Genomic DNA, 16,862 nt, shown 5'->3' on the forward strand with positions numbered 1-16,862 from the left:
GGAAGCCTTTCATAGAATATTTGCAGAAATATAATAGATAAATTTGCAAGTAGGATTCAATCTGTGAACAGCAGTGAAAAACAATTTAGATATTAAGCTAAGTTGAAGAGGGATGCAGCAAGATACAGTGGTACCTCTGGATGCGAACGGGATCCGTTCCGGAGCCCCATTCGCATCCTGAAGCGAACGGAACCCGTGTCTGCGCGGGTCGCCATTCGCCGCTTCCGCACATGCACGTGGCGTCATTTTGAGCATCTGCGCATGCGCGAGCAGCGAAACCCGGAAGTAACGCTCTCTGTTACTTCCGGGTTGCCACAGAGCGTAACCTGAAAATCCTCAACCTGAAGCACATTTAACCCAAGGTATGACTGTAAGGAGAAATAAGGAAACCATGGGATGGAGGGTAAGTTCATATGTATTAGAAAGAATGGTATCAAATATGTACTAAGGGTTTGAAAAATTTAAAATAAAATATATATTAAATAATCGTACAACGAACCAGCCTATTGCTCAGCTACTTGATGGAGAAATGGAATAATTAAAAACCAGCATCAGTGCTTTCCGTACATGAACTGCCTAATGTGCGCATTTGGAAGAGAAGTGTTTAGGCACGCGGAATGCGAGCCCCGATGCATTCCTGACAAAGCGCATACAGCGCAGGCATCTGCTTGCTTGGACAACGCATTTCCCGGAGACACTGTGGGTTGCAATAACAGGCCAGTGTGGCGCACTCAGTCCTTCATAATGTGGATCAGCTCCACTATAACAGAGAGATTAAGTGGGATCAGCTAACTCTACAGGGCGTCCCTTCCTGGAAGAAGAAAAGAGAACAGGGCAAGGGAGAGATCTGCCCTCGAAACACGGAAGCACCATTCTGCCGGCCTGAGTACAGCTAATCCCTGTGATGCAAAACGAGCGGACGTTGAGATGTTGTGAATGATCGTGACCGGTGAGGAAGTTAGCATCAAAAGGCGCACAGTGCATAGCTAAACTCTGGAACTCCCTCCTACAGGAGACAGTGGGGCCACCAACTTCGATGACTTTAAGGAGATTTGGATGAATTCAGGGAGGAGAGGACTTTTTTGGGACTACAATTCCCATCATCCCTGATCACTGGGCATGCTACCTAAGGATGGGATTTGTAGTCCAAAATCTACAGGTTTGGGTGCGGACCATCCTTTGTCAACCTGGTGCCATCCAGATGTTTGGGCTCCAACTCCCATCTGGCGCCACCGGCACGGTCAGGCTCAATCTATATACACAGGGGAAAGCAATGCACCTTTGCAAAGAGTGGGGAGAAATCTCGCTCCAGGCTGGTGTGGCTTTTCTGTGGGTGGGCTCATTGTGCAGCATAAACACAGTCCGCTGGATCCAGCCAACAGCCCATCAAGAAACAGAATTTTAGTGTTGGAAGGGACTCTGAGGGTCATTTATTCCAACCCCCTGCAAGTTGTCCCATATGGGAATCAAACCTGCAACCTTGGTTCCAACCAGATGCCCCCAATGGGAAGCCCATGAGCTGTATTTGTTTGAAATGCAATTAGTTAAAATGCAAATTTAGTAGTGGTTAAAATGTTTTTGGATCCTGTATTTTTAGAGTACAATGCTTATCTATAGATGTAAAAGAATATAGAGTTAAGTGTTATGCTATATAGTTACATTTGGAACTTTATAGTGTTTATAGCTTAATAGTATTATAAAGTACCGTATTTTTCCGTGTATAAGACTAGGTTTTTTCCTAAAAAATAATGTCAAAAATTAGGGGGCGTCTTATACATGGATAGTGCCAAGGGTGGACTGGCGATTGGTTGTTGCCACAAAAATAGGAGGCGTCTTATACATTGGGGTGACTTATAGACAGAAAAATACAGTATATAAGGTATTGTGTGCACGATGCATGTATATTTGCATATTGAAACAGGAACTCCAAAATACTTGTTTACCATTCCTGCCCATTGCTGCATCGAGGCTGGTATATGCAACCTCGCCCACACAATGATTTTCAGGGGTGGGACGTAAAAGTTTGTTTACTGAGCAGGTTGAGACACTGAGTGTGGGTGGTTTTTTCCCTGCCAGTAAACAGTTAACTTGGACGCGGGTGGCGCTGTGGGTAAAAGCCTCAGCGCCTAGGGCTTGCCGATCGAAAGGTCGGCGGTTCGAATCCCCGCGGCGGGGTGCGCTCCCGTTGTTCGGTCCCAGCGCCTGCCAACCTAGCAGTTCGAAAGCACCCTCGGGTGCAAGTAGATAAATAGGGACCGCTTACCGGCGGGAAGGTAAACGGCGTTCCGTGTGCTGTGCTGGTGCTGGCTCGCCAGAGCAGCTTTGTCACGCTGGCCACGTGACCCGGAAGTGTCTGCGGACAGCGCCGGCCCCCGGCCTCTTGAGTGAGATGGGCGCACAACCCTAGAGTCTGTCAAGACTGGCCCGTACGGGCAGGGGTACCTTTACCTTTACCTTTAAACAGTTAACACACAATAATTACCAAAATGATTATGCATTCTTTATCAATCTTCTGAGAAAAATACAAAAACTTACGCAAAGCGAGAGACTTCCAAACTACCCAACCTAAGATGAACTTATAATGCCTGATTTCAATGGATTTTTCAAGTGCTTAACTCAGTCTCTTAAACTTAAGCCAAGAAATAGTATTCTCTATGAAACTTATAAGGACCAGTGCTCTCTGCCCAGCCCAGAGGAGGAGGCGGGAGCCGTCAATGTTTGTTCTGACAGCGTGGAGGCAGCTGGAGATGCAAAGCAGGTAGGGTGCGGTTTGAGTTCGGATTCTGAGGTTCCCAGCACTTCTCGTAGGGCAATTGTAGTGGCTTGGAAGGGCAGGAGGTAAACACAAATACAGTCAAGTGGTGATAAAATTGAATGAGTGGTTTATCCAGTCATATATATATATATATATATATATATATATATATATATATATATTTCTCTTAGGTGGCTTTTGGTTCAGTATTTATCTTGTAAGTTATCTGTTTGCATGCGTTTCCAAGTGAACAAGGAGGAGTACCCCTCCTGTGGGCCGGGGACCCCACAGCAGCCCTCCATCGCCAATCAAAGCATGGAAGTGCAAAAAAAAGAAGAAACCTCTTCGATGGTCAGATGAGCAAGACCAGCACTCTGCCCAGCCTAGAGAAGGAGGCAGGAGCCATCAATGTTTGCTCTGACAGCATGGAGGCTGCTGGAGATGCGAAACAGGTAGGGTGTGATGGGAGTTCGGATTCTGGGAGGTGCCCAGCAGGGCTCGTAGCGCAATGGCATTGAAGGGCAGGAGGTGCCACGTTTGATTCCCCAGGATCTCTAGTTAAAGGGATCAGGAAAGGACTCTCTTAACTTCAGACCCTGGAGAGCCACGGCCAATCAGAGTAGGCATAGCTGGTCTAGATGGACAATAGGTGTTGACCTAGAGCAAGGCACCTACGTATGTACATATGTGTTGCAGCAGAGTGCCGGTCACTAATCACAAAGTTCAAAGACGGAGTTTACAAAAACATGATCTCCACAGACCTGTGGAGTGTCAGGCCTAATGAGCAGAGCAGCTTATTCCCCCGTCTTACTCCGTTAAAATCAGCTGCCGATGCTTTTTCTCAAGCAATCGGAGACTGCACCTGCGTGCAGTCAACCTCTGCTCTGCCCTTTTCATGCCTCTCCTTATTCTGGGAGACAGGAGGGAGGCAAGCTTGTCGTAGCATGAGGGGGAGACAACGCATGATGGGTGAAGGGTGGGCTGGTGGGCTGCTTCCCTCAAGGAGGCAGGGATGAGTGCAGGGTGGGTGGGCAATGCCGATCCTGCCTTCTCCCTCTCTCTCCCTCCACCCCTGCAGAGGCAATGCTGTTGCTGGTCTTGATCCTACCTTCCCTTGTCAGAGACCCAGCTCCTTCTTACCTCCATCTTCTTTCTCCGCCCCAGCACATCTCTCTCTCTCTCTCCCAATCAGCTGGGGTGGGGAGCTCTTTCGTGCCTAGCTTTGGAGTCATTGTCTTTCTGGCTATTGAGGAACGTGCTGTGCTTGGGCTGCCTTGGGCCCGCGATCAACCAAGATCAACCCCCTGATTGACTGATCAATCAGGATTGGTGGGTTGGACGCGTCTGATACAGAAATTACAGTTTGGGTAACAAACGCCTTTTAAAAAACAGGAGGAGGAGCATCCTCCAAAGACGGTGCCTGGAGTGAGAGGCCCGTTAGGCCAGGTGTGATTTCCTTGCACAACAGTGGGAATGTGCCCGGTTGAGGGTCCCACACTTTAAAGAAGGATAGGGAGAAACTGGAATGGGTGGGGAACAATCCGACGAGGAAAGGTCGGAAGGGAGAGGATATGTTAACCTGACCTGGGTAAAAGATGCCCGCTTGCAGGCAGAAGTTCCCTCCCCTCTTCCTAGCGCTGCTCAGAGCTTTTCCCTCTTCCTCCGCAGTTCCCCGAAATAGATATTGGCGACTCTGAGGTTGTGTGCAGGAGGACCCCAAATAGGAAGAATCCCCTCGCCCCCCAGAGAGACGCAGGCCCGGACAGCCCCCTGAGCTTAGACTACGAAGCCTACGAGAGCGACACCTTGGGGGGCTCTGGATACCTCAAGGGGGTACGTGGTAAGTCTCTGGTGGCCAATATCCAGTTGAAATATCTGATTATACAATGTGATAAAAATGAGGCTGGACTAGGCAGATCTTTCCCATGAGTTATTTAGGAAATAGAGATCCTCTAAGGACATCTTGGCCTGCTCTGTCCTTCAGACTTCTTCACGTTGCTATTTTTGCTTTGTTTTTGTCCCACAGCTTCAGGATAAGGAAGAAGGGCCCTTCCAGGAGCGACCTGGCATTACCCCGGAAGATATTAGCAGACAGATGATAATAATTCGGCCAGGGATGCTCTGGAGGGGCTGTGACTTCCACACAGAAGAACACCTGCAGCCAAGTGTGAATAACGCCAGAAGTGCATAGGGATTCAGTCCTAGGAACTGCCTACCACTAGAAGTGGTGAGTGGGCAGGCTTGGGTGGCCTTAAAAGGGGCGGAAGACGCTCATAAGTTGGAGGCGGTGGCCCCTTAACTAGGGTTGCTATATTTCAGGAAGGAAAAAAACGGACACACATGCCAATGGTGCCCCTAGTCTGGAATACTGTTCTCACTGTGTCCAGCCAGATGCCCAAAGGGGGAACTCCCAAGCAGGATCCAAGCTCCCAATACGTTTAGGAATAAGGACTGAAATTTAAATAGAAACACAACCCATCGCTCCACGTTAAGGAGGACTGAGAACTAATACAAAGTTGTTACTTATTAGATCAAAAAAAGGAGAATGATTTCATTTCTTGCTTAACAATTATGGTTTCCACCCATCCACAAATAAATACAGAGATGTGGTTGTGCATGCCCCAATCTCCCAGGGTTCCAGGTGCTTACGTAGGTTCGGTTTCTTTGGACTGAAGGTCAGCGGAGACTGTGGTGTCTTCAGGGTACATGGTTTTATTTGCACAAGTACAACCTGAACCCTCTGGGTGCCTCCAGGACAAAGAGGGTGGGGGCCTCAGGCTGGGCAGGAAGAGTATCCCTCTCGCAGAGGGGGAGGGACCCCACAACAGCCCTCTGTCGCCTCTGCCACCGGCCAATGGGAGCAGGAGGTGTCCCCAGAAGAGGAAGCATGGAGGGGACTCAGAGAAGGAACATGAGCAGGCCACAGCAGTGGAGCTGCAGCCGTGGCTGCAAAACCAGTGCTCTCTGCCCCCCAGCCCAGAGGAGGAGGCAGGAGCCCTCAATGTGTGCTGCAATATCAAGGAGGCAATGGTAATGGCTGGGAAGGGCGGGAGGTAAACAAAAATACAGGCTCTTGGTGATACAATTGAGTGAGTGGTTTTTAAAAAAAAGATATTTCTCTTAGGTTGCTTTTGGTTCAGTATTTATTTTGTAAGTTGTCTGTTTGTAGGTGTTTCCAGGTGGACAGGAAGATTACCCCTCCTGCAGATGGGGAGGGACCTCACGGCAGCCCTCCGCCACCAGTGGCCAATGTGAGCAAGAAGCGTACCCAGAAGAGGAAGCACCAAGGATGCTCAGAGAAGTAGAAGGCCGCAGTAAGGGAACTGAAGTCACAGCTGCAGAACCAGCTCTCTCTGCCCAGCCTAGAGAAGGAGGCGGGAGCCATCAATGTTTGCTCTGACAGCATGGAGGCTGCTGCAGATGCGAAACAGGTGGGGTGTGATGGGAGTTCGGATTCTGGGAGGTGCCCAGCAGGACTCATAGCGCAATGGCATTGAAGGGCAGGCGGTCCCACGTTTGATTCCCCAGTGTCTCTGGTTAAAGGGATCAGGAAAGGACTCTCTTAACTTCAGACCCTGGAGAGCCACGGCCAATCAGAGTAGGCATAGCTGGTCTAGATGGACAATAGGTGTTGACCTAGAACAAGGCACCTATGTATGTACATATGTGTTGCAGCAGAGTGCCGGTTAGTAACCACACAGTTCAAAGACGGAGTTAACTCTTTATTAGCAAAAACACGATCTCCACAGACCTGTGGAGTATCAGGCCTAGAGCAGCTTATTCCTCCGTCTTACTCCGTTAAAATCAGCTGCCGAGGCTTTTTCTCAAGCAATCGGAGACTGCACCTGTGTGCAGTCAACCTCTACTCTGCCCTTTTCATGCCTCTCCTTATTCTGGGAGACAGGAGGGAGGCAAGCTTGTTGCAGCATGAGGGGGAGACAATCGCGAGTCTTCCCCAGCCGGACTCATCTCTGCCTCTTGGCCTCCCTCATCTCACTCTCCTGCTGCAGCTTCTGCCCCTATTGTGGATTTCTCTCTGCCACTGACTCTCCCAGTTTACTAAGCCCTGTTACCTCTCCAGCTTAAGACACCTCCTCTTCCCAGTCTTCTCCCACTGACCGCTGACTGTCGTCCCACCCCCACTCCCTGGGCTCTGATCTTTCTACTTTTCAGCATTCCCCAGCTGGTCCCCCCCAATTAATTAATTAATTAGTAATAATCATGGCGGTTTCCCAGAATCTGGATGTGACTTGTTTGCTTTTCTCACAGGGCTAGGGATGTAAAGCGGAATAAAGAGCCCCCAGCGGGAGCCATCTGCTCGGAGTCGCACCTCAGTCAAGGAGACTCCCGGCACCCCATCAGAGCCTCACACGACCCCTCACACCTCGGTCTCTGTTCCCTCGTCTCCTGGGTCCAGAAGGTCTTCAGGAAAGCACCACTTCCATTGGCATCGGTGCCACCCAGCCAGCAGCAGGGTGCAAATGGGGAGCAGGCCTCTGGCCAGGTGGCTGAGACGGTGGATTGGCCGGCACCGCAGTCGCGTCCACCCACAGCAAATGTGTCCCCAGCATGTCGTGCTTCCAGGAGGAACTGGCTGGCCTGTATATCAAAAATGGAGATAGAAGCAGCAGCAACATCACCGCCCAGGAACCTGCAGAAAGAGGTTGTGACGCACGATCGGTCACACATGGGTTTTCATTGCTTAATGTAGAAATTACCCTATTGGCCCGAATATAAGCCACACTTTCCCCCCAAATTCTGCCCGGGAAAAGTTAAAAGTGCGGCTTATATTTGCAACCTTACAAAAATTGGCCTTGCCTTCCAAGCCCGGAATGGAGAGCACTCTATCACCCTGCCCAGGATGCTGCCACAAGGGCCATTGGGGGTGCAGGACAATGGCACCCCTCCCGACCGCGCCTCTCAAGCCGCTGTAAGGGGGGGTGGCCGGCCAATACCGGCAAATACAATACAGCCTTTTTAAAAACAGGAGGGGCCTTTACTGAGGTGCAACTCCGAGCAGATGACCTCCACTGCGGACTCTTTTCCCCGCTTTCTGGCTCTCTATATAATTATTTAATTAAGTTTTTGAAAGAATTTATATATATGAAACAAAACCATATCAAACATTAAAATACAGAGGGGGTGAACTGCACCACCTTGCCCCTTGCCCCTTCTTTTCAGCAGCTTGGGAGCCGCGGATGGGACGGGGACCATAGCTGTCTGTTGGTAACAAATGCCTTTTAAAAAACAGAGGAGGAGCTGCATGCTTCAAAGACGGTGCCTGGAATGAGAGGCCTGTTAGGCCAGGTGTGATTTCCTTAAACTTCAGTGGGAATGTGCCCAGTTTAGGCTGCCACACTTTAAAGGAGGATAGGGACACACTGGAACTGGTGGGGCACAGTCTAGGTTGGAAGGGAGTGGACATGTTTAGCCTGTCCCGGTAAAAGATGCCCCGCTTGCAGACAGAAGTCCTCTGCCCAACCCACCCCCAACGTTAATATAAGGCTGCCAGGGTGCCCAGTTGGTGGTGCCCCTAGACAGGGCCTCTTTGGTGGCGGCTTCCTGTTTGTGAACCACCCTCACTCATGAGGTGCATCCATCTCCCTCGCTATTAGTTTCCAGGAGAAATTTAAAAGCACCCTTGTTTAAACCAGGCATTTGGTAGCGTAAAGCCCAGTCCCGGGTACGACCCCCTTGTGCCTGGCCTGCTCCTGCTCCGAGCCCCCTTGGTGCTCCCTCTTCTGGAGACAGTTCCCGCTTGTGTTGGCCACTGGTGCCAGAGGGCTGCCGTGGGGTCCCTGCCCATCTGCGGGAGGGGTAAACTTCCTGTCCACCTGGTAATCTTCCTGTCCACCTGGAAACACATACAAACAGACAACTTACAAAATAAATACTGAACCAAAAGCAACCTAAGAGAAATATCATTTTTAAAAAAAAAAAAAACCACTCATTCAATTGTATCACCACTAGACTGTATTTTTGTTTACCTCCTGCCCTTCCAAGCCACTACTATGAGCCCTGCTGGGCACCTCCCTGAATCCGAACTCTCTTTGTCCTGGAGGCACCCGGAGAGCTAGTGACAGGGGAACTAGAGCAGGGGAACTCGAGTCTCCAGCTAGAGCAAGTCGAGCCAGAAGAACTCTCCTGTGCATCAAAGCTCATTTCATGCCTCACGTTCTTTCCTGCCCCGTGGATGGCCTGTGCTCACCTGACAGCTCCTTGACAGGTGTCTTGGCCAGAGAAGGAGCCCTCAAGGAAAAGCAGGCCAGAGACTGTAGTGCCACGGATTGCTCCAAGCGAGCAACTTGCTCCCGGAAGGACTGAGGCCCTTTCATACGCTGCTTCTGTTTTTTCCCCCCCATAAAATATTTATTAAAGGTTTTAAACAGCACATCACCAAACACATAAAACACCATCACCAAAATAGAAAGAAAAATAAACACAAAAGAAATGAAATACAGCATGATTAAGTTTCAAAAAACCACATTTCCATAACCTTCCTTTCAGACTTCCTCACATCTCCCTTTCCTGCGTTCCCATTTATATAGTTATATTCAGCAGTGCTTCACCTTCTCTCAATTCTTATTTTGTACCTTTCAAATATTATGTCTCCAATTTTGAACTTTGTTATCAAATATTTAGATATTTGTGTTTGACATAATATTAATCAAATTTCATCCTTGTTCTTATGATTCACTTATTTTCATACTTCTTTCCACTAAGTTACTAATGCCAAATTGTTTTCTATCCTGCATCATCTTAACATTCATACAGTTTACAATACTTTTGCAAATAGTCCTTAAATTTTTTGCAGTCCTTTTCCACTGTCTCTTCTCCCAGGTCTCGGATTCTGCCAGTCATTTCTGCCACTTCCATATAGTCTATCAGTTGCGTCTGCCATTCTTCCAGGGTGGGCAAATCTTGTGTCTTCACCTTTCATACGCTGCTTCTGGTCCACCCCACCTGGGCTCCACCCCTGCCGCTGTCAAACAACTGCAGACTTGGATGGAGTGACCCTTGGGGATTTTTGTAGCCACAACTCACTGGAACTCCCAAGCCAAAAGAAAGGGGGGGGACCCGCTGATTACTTTGAGAGGTTGGAACCTAAACAATCCAGTTTTCAAACAGGTCTCCCAGTTCCTCCTGGAAACGGGACATGTCAGAGTCACGTTGGGTCACCACCAACTGGGCACCCCGGCAGCCTTGTGTTAACCTTGTAGATTGGGGGGTGGGTTGGGCGGAGGACTTCTGCCCGTAAGCGGGGCATCTTTTACCCCGGCCAGGCTAAACATGTCCACTCCCTTCCAACCTAGACTATTCCCCACCTGTTCCAGTTTGTCCCTATCCTCCTTTAAAGTGTGGCACCCTAAACTGGGCACATTCCCTCTGATGTTCAAGGAAATCACACCTGGCCTAACAGGCCTCTCATTCCAGGCACCGTCTTCGAAGCATGCAGCCCCTCCTCTGTTTTTAAAAGGCGTTTGTTACCCAAACTGTAAATTCTACATTAAACAATTGATAAGGAAAAATCCTGGGGTATGGATTTACTCCTCTGCCCAGCTCGTCGGGGTGCCACTCCCCACGAGTCCCTCTGGTCAGCAAAAGAATTTTGGAGGTTATTTGATTCTGTATTGGATAGTCAGAGGAAACCATACAGTACATGGTATCCGCTTATTGCTACAATTTTATGGACTGCTATTCTGAACCTCTTTGCTGTTGTGTATGTATGGTGCCTGTGTCGTTGTCAATTGTCCTGGCCTTAGTTTGAGGCTGTGGTGGGGTCTTGGGATTTTTGCCCCATTCCTGGTTTTAACACAATGAAAACAAATGTGTGACTGATCATTGTCCTGGGTGGTGATGCTGCTGCTAATTGCTTTTAGGAGTTGTTAGATGGTTTTAGAATAATTTTAATTTAGTGGCTTTTGTTTTGTTTTGAAGTTTCAATTATATTGTATATGGTGTTCTTTTCTTTTTTTTCATTCCCTCCTTTTTCACATCATATTTTACCTGTACACTTACAATTATATATACACGTTGCTTTTTATCTTCAATAAAGAATATAGAAATATATAGACTGAACAATAACAATCTGGTAATGCTTATACGTTCTTTTTCCAGTGGGTTTTTCTTTTGATACTGTATTTGGATGTTATTTTTCTTTTCTTACCCCCCCTTTTTCACATCTTTTTTTACCGTGTGCACTTACAATTACATACACATTATTTTCATCTTCCAATAAAGTATATAAAAGAAAAAAAGAAATAAATTGATAAGAAATAAATAATGGCCTGTATCCCTACAGAGCCATTTGCTCTCTCCAGGTAGAGGTGAGATCCTGCACTTTTTGCAAACTGATAAATCCAGCCTTCTAAAACTATCTAAGCAAGCCAAGTGATCTGGTCAATAAATAACAAAACTGCAGCCTGCTGTTTACATATTTATTCATTTTTTCCCCTCCCTGCCCTTTAGGGTGGAGTTCATTTCGACATTTCTACTGGCTGCCTGGGTTTTCTTTGCGGGGGTGGGAGGGAATTGCCTTGGTTGACAGCGGTTTTCCATTTCACCTCTCGTTGTGGAGGCACACTTTGGCTCTACAAAACATCTGTTAAAAAAACAACGAGCAAACTTTCCTCTGGACCGTTTTATTTTTCTTTTGAACCTTTCAAGTTTCAAGACTGGGAGCCACACAGTGGCGTAGCGTGGGTTGTCAGCACCCGGGGCAAGGCAAGTAATTTGCGCCCCCTAACTCGTGGATTTGCGCCCCCTAACCCTAACCCCAGATGTTGCGCCCGGTGCGGCCGGCCCCCCCTGCACCCCCCACGCTACGCCACTGGAGCCACACAAGGGCAAGAGGCGTCGCCCAGGTGACCTGCGGCTGGCAAGTTTTGCTGGCAGAGGGTTTCAATGCATCCCTCACCTAGGGAAGCACAGTGACTGACAGGTGCCCATCTAGGTAATCAGGTGCCCAGGAAAAGAAAGCTAATCTCTCCGGTTTCAATTGGAAATGGTGACTTAACATATTGCAAAGCAGGCAGGGGAAACCTGAACCAGCCACCTGGGCGGCTGCTAAATCAGGAGGGCGAAATCAAGGCTTCTTTGTTGACAGGGAGCAGCAGGGTGGGGAAACTTGGGAGCAGAAGAGAGTTATCCTGGCCTGAAGAGGATGCGACCTTGTCTATGCATGATCCCTTAGCCATAGCAGAGCAATGAAAATCTTGCAAAGTTCATCTTGCAGATGGTTAAAGTTAACTCAGTTGTTTCCTTGTTTATTAATCACAATGTAAATACAGTGCCACTTAATTGGTAAAAAAAAAAAAAACCACACTGAGCTTTTTACAGTATATAATACAATATACAATATAAAAAATACATAGCAAAAATACCAGTGAAATCAAACTTCTAAGAACTGGGCGTAAAATTTATCAGAACCTAGCTTGAAAATGGTTAGAGGACCAGCAAGCTCCTTTTCTGGGAGCTGTTCCCCTTTTGGCTGTGATCCAGATGGGTAGGCCAGAAAAGGGTGAAATGGGAAGAAGCTGCGTCTTCCAAATGCATGCTGGGAGTACTGTGGCTAAGGTCCTCAGTTTCCCATGCTCATGCCTACAGCTCCCATCATGCACTGCTGATGAAAGCATGTGATTTCTCAGTTGCCACCGCCGCTGCTGCACCACACAGAATGCATAGGTCTTCTGAGACGTCCCCAAATGAGGGAGAGGCAGGTATAATTACATACCTTCCAGCATTTCTCGGATGCAAATAGGGACATCCTATTCTATAATCAGTGCTATTTTTCTAGAAAAGGTGCTGGAACTCACCATGTTCACCTCCCTTGTTCTCTTATGATGGCAACGGCACCCACCTGAGAAGTGCAGGAACTGAATTCCGGCAAGTTCAAGCTGAAAAAAACCCTGTCAATAGAAGAAGAAGAAGAAGAGTTTGGATTTGATATCCCGCCTTTCACTCCCTTTAAGGAGTCTCAAAGTGGCTAACATTCTCCTTTCCCTTCCTCCCCCACAACAAACACTCTGTGGGGTGAGTGGGGCTGAGAGACTTCAGAGAAGTGTGACTGGCCCAAGGTCACCCGGCTGCTGCAGATGGAGGAGCGGAGACGCGAACCTGGTTCCCCAGATTACGAGACTATCGCTCTTAACCACTACACCACACTGGCTTAACAACAACAACAACAATACCCCGCCATCTGACTGGGTTGGGTGGTGTCAGAGACCAGGCAGGATTAGAGCTCTGATGAGGAATGGTGGAAACCTCCCCTTCTCCCTGCTCTTGACCAGGATCCTGAAGCTACCCAGGAACAATGGAGCAGCATAGATTTAGAGCAGTGTTTTTCAACCACTGTTCCGCGGCACACTAGTGTGCCGCGAGATGTTGCCTGGTGTGCCGTGGGAAAAATTTGAAAGTTTTTTTATATTTAAAAAGTCACATTTTCGCCCACTAGGCGGGCGCCGGACTGTGTCCACCCTATTTTCCATCCGTCCTGGGTGGGGATCAGATCGGATGGGGTCGGATGAGAGCGGACAGGCAGCCCGCTCTCATCCGATTCCCCATAGAGAGCAGCGGGGCTCTGACATCTCCCTCTCCGCACACAGTGGTGGTGTGCCTCGTGATTTTTTTCATGAAACAAGTGTGCCTTTGCCCCAAAAAGATTGAAAAACACTGATTTAGAGAACTGGTTTGCAGAGGGGCATAGTTCAGAAAGCAACAGCTGGGCAGAGCTGAGTGGGGAACAGCTAGGACAGGGGTCAGCAAACTTACCGCACCTCGGGCCAGTGTCTCCAGTGCTGATCGCAAGGCGGGCTGGAGGGTGGGGGAGCGCATGCCCATACGTGTGCGCACACGCTATTTCCAGCGCACTTCCGGGTCAGAGGAACACTGGAAATAGCTTGTGTGCATGTGAACAGGCCTCCTCTGACCCGGATGTGCACCGGAAAGAACACTTGTGCATGCTCAAATAATGCACATGCACACAAGCTATTTCCGGTGCTCCTCCGACCTGGAAGGGGGCAGTCACGCAGCGCAGCGCCAGTAAGAGCGGGCGGTGGCAGCGGGCATTGCTGCGGGCCGGATAAACGAATCCCTCGGGCCTTATCCGGCCCGCGGACCTTAGTTTGGGGACCCCTGAGCTAGGATAAGCAGAACAGGAAGAGAGAGATAACTGACTCCCCTTCGCTTGATACAGTGGTGCCCTGCAAGAAGAACGCCTCACGAGACGAAAAACTCATAAAACGAAAGGTTTTTTCGTTTTCAAGTTGCCTCGCAAGACGAATTTCCCTATGGGCTTGCTTCGCAAAACAAAGCTTGCCCCGCAAGCTCTGGGGACAGCGGGAAGCGCAGCGCGTCTTCCCCGCTGTCCCCGGACCTCTTTTGAAGCAAGGGGCTTCTCCCCACCGCCCCTCGCTTCAAAAGAAGCTGCGCTTCCCGCTGTCCCCGGACCTCTTTTGAAGCGAGGGGCGGCGGGGAGAAGATCGCTTCTCCCTGTTGCCAGCCCCGCAAGCTCCGGGGACAGAGGGGAACATGCAGCGCCTTCCCCTCTCTCCCCGGACCCCTTTTGAACCAAGGGGCGGCAACGGGGAGAAGCGATCTTCTCCCCTCCGCCCCTTGCTTCAAAAGAGGGGGCAAAGGGGAAGGCGCGCGCCTTCCCCTCTGTCCCCGGACGGTCTCCAACGGAACGCATTGATTGATTTTCAATGCATTCCTATGGGAAGCCGTGCTTCGCAAGACGAGAAACTCGCAAGAAGAAAAAACTTGCGGAACGAATTAATTTCGTCTTGCGAGGCACCACTGTATTGTCCAGCCTATCTCTCCAAAGTCATGGGAAGCTGATAAAGTTGCTATGCAGAAGGCTCAGGGGTTGGAAGTTCAGGTTGCAAGAAGGGGAAGTGATGATGACTCAGAGGGGGAAAGGAGGAGGAAAACTTAATTGGGAGCACCTGCGCTCCGAGAATGGCTGCTGTGTTCTTTTCTGTGATCATTAAATGCTCTTAAACTGCTAAGGGACTCTAATTGGCTTGTTCTGCTGATTCACGGCCAAAGCAGGGGAAGAAGCCCTTTCTCCAAAGTCCAGGTGGGTTGCAACACACATAAAAACATAATAAAGCATCAAACATATAAAAACTTACTTATACAGGGCTGCCTTCATATGTCTTCTAAGGCTTGTAGAGTTACTTATTTCCTTGCCTCGGGTTGCATAACTCCCTACCCTCTAGCATTTCTCCACTGAAAATAGGAATATCTAATACAGTGCTACCGTGGTTCTCAAATGCCTTGGTTCTCAAACCCCGAAACCCAGGAAGTAAGTGTTTTGGTTTTTGAATGTTTTTCAGAAGCCGAACGTCCGATGTGGCTGTCGGCTATTGTTTCCAGGGCGCCTGCACCAATCAGAAGCTGCGCCTTGGTTTTTGAACATTTCAGAAGCCAAACGGCCTTCCAGAATGGATTAAGTTTGGCGCTTTTGTTTTTGCTATTTATTTTGCGTTTTTGTTTCTGAGGCTTCTTTGGTTAATTTGTTTTTGCGACTGTGTGGAACCCAGTTCAGCTACTGATTGACTGATTGTGTGACTGTGGAAATGGATAAAAGCCCCCCGGTGTGGTGTGGTGGTTAAGAGCGGTAGTCTCGTAATCTGGGGAACTGGGTTCGATTCCCCGCTCTTCCACCTGCAGCTGCTGGGTGACCTTGGGCCAGTCACACTTCTCTGAAGTCTCTCAGCCCCACTCACCTTACAGGGTGTCTGTTGTGGGGGAGGAAGGGAAAGGAGATTGTTAGCCGCTTTGAGACTTCTTTGGGTAGTGATAAAGCGGGATATCAAATCCAAACTCTTCTTCTTTTCTTCCCCATCAGTGACTATCATCAGTTCAGGTATTATTATTATTCATAATAAAAATCATGGTAAATTGCTGTTTTAGGGATTGTTTTTAAAAGTCTGGAACGGATTAATCCGTTTTGCATTACTTTCTATAGGAAAGTGTGCCTTGGTTTCCAAACGCTTTGGTTTTGGAACAGACTTCCGGAAAGGATTAAGTTTGAGAACCAAGGTACTACTGTACCCTCCAACATTTCTCTGATGAAAATAGAGACATCCTAAGGAAAAGTGAGACATTCTGGGATCAAATCAGAAACCAGGATGGCATCTGTAAATCCAGAACTGCCCCTGGAAAATAGGGACATTTGGAGGGCCTGTAATTACGTAAGTAGATGGCACCCACAATCACATTTTCAGAACACAGAGCAGCATATTGCCTGAGAATATCAGGGACAGATCTTCCAGACGTGCTGAATGCTCTGTGAAAAAGAGACAGCCTCGCGTGACAGTGCCAACAATGGTCTCAAACCCTCCCACTCTCCTTGAAAGGGTGGTTTGTTCTCACGCATTTAAGGTCTCAAATACAGTGGTACCTCGGCATGCGAACGGGATCCGTTCTGGAGCCCTGTTCACATCCTGAATAGAACATAAGACGCGACTGCATGTGCACGGGTCGCATCTCGTCACTTCCCCACATGCATGTGATGAAATTTTTACCGTCTGCACATGCGCAAGAGGCGAAACCCAGAAGTAACATGCTCTGTTACTTCCGGGTCGCCGCAGAGCGCAACCCAAAAATACTTATCCTGAAGCATATTTATTCCAAGGTATGACTGTATATAAATTACCTTAAATGTTCATCAATTTACAAGGCAAACACATACATAGATATATAAACCACATGTCTGTACATGAAAACAGTCCTAAAGCCATTTTGACTCTTTCAGTGACCTCAAATATTCCTCTGCAGTTTGGATGGAAATAGGAAAAGCCTGCTCATTGTCTCTGTGCTCACAAATCCTGCCTTAAGGGCACATTTGGGTATGAATTAGGGTATGAATAGGGACGCAGGTGGCGCTGTGGTCTAAACCACTGAGCCTCTTGAGCTTGCTGATCGGAAGGTTGGCAGTTTGAATCCCCGCGACGGGGTGAGCTCCCGTTGCTCGGTCCCAGCTCCTGCCAACTTAGCAGTTCGAAAGCACACCAGCGCAAGTAGATAAATAGTTACCACTCCAGCGGAAAGGTAAACGGCATTTCCGTGTGCTGCTCTGGTTTCGGTGTTCCATTGCTCC

At 48.6% G+C, this 16,862-nt stretch overlaps 1 protein-coding gene and 1 long non-coding RNA gene across 3 annotated transcripts; one reads left to right on the forward strand and one right to left on the reverse strand.

Annotated features, from left to right (window-relative positions):
* The first annotated feature begins 2,934 nt into the window (after window positions 1–2,934).
* Window positions 2,935–6,090, forward strand: LOC309523020 (uncharacterized protein). Of its 2 annotated transcripts, XM_082206803.1 has the most exons (4): window positions 2,935–3,207; window positions 4,424–4,588; window positions 4,782–4,982; window positions 5,935–6,090. In XM_082206803.1, the coding sequence occupies exons 1-3, from the start codon at window positions 3,112–3,114 to the stop codon at window positions 4,944–4,946; spliced, it is 426 nt and encodes a 141-aa protein (XP_082062929.1). In that variant the 5' UTR covers window positions 2,935–3,111; the 3' UTR covers window positions 4,947–4,982; window positions 5,935–6,090. The 2 variants fall into 2 exon arrangements, with proteins under 2 accessions (XP_082062929.1, XP_082062930.1); XM_082206804.1 differs by lacking the exon at window positions 4,782–4,982 and having other exon boundaries at window positions 2,938–3,207.
* Window positions 6,091–8,691: 2,601 nt separating this feature from the next.
* Window positions 8,692–11,253, reverse strand: LOC309523085. The gene is made up of 2 exons (XR_014215232.1): window positions 9,689–11,253; window positions 8,692–9,083 (listed from the first exon to the last, which is right to left on the reverse strand). It is a non-coding gene; the product is annotated as an uncharacterized lncRNA (long non-coding RNA).
* Window positions 11,254–16,862: the final 5,609 nt, after the last annotated feature.

The sequence above is a fragment of the Podarcis vaucheri genome, assembly GCF_965113315.1.
Source record: "Podarcis vaucheri genome assembly, chromosome: 18".
NCBI lineage: Eukaryota > Metazoa > Chordata > Lepidosauria > Squamata > Lacertidae > Podarcis > Podarcis vaucheri.

Bases quoted from the DNA above. Each gene is read 5' to 3' on its own strand.
- LOC309523020 (XM_082206803.1), top strand. From the start codon at position 3,112: ATGAGCAAGACCAGCACTCTGCCCAGCCTAGAGAAGGAGGCAGGAGCC. The intron at 3,208-4,423 runs GTAGGGTGTGAT...CTTCCTCCGCAG, and splicing joins CTGCTGGAGATGCGAAACAG to TTCCCCGAAATAGATATTGG. The intron at 4,589-4,781 runs GTACGTGGTAAG...TTTGTCCCACAG, and splicing joins GCTCTGGATACCTCAAGGGG to CTTCAGGATAAGGAAGAAGG.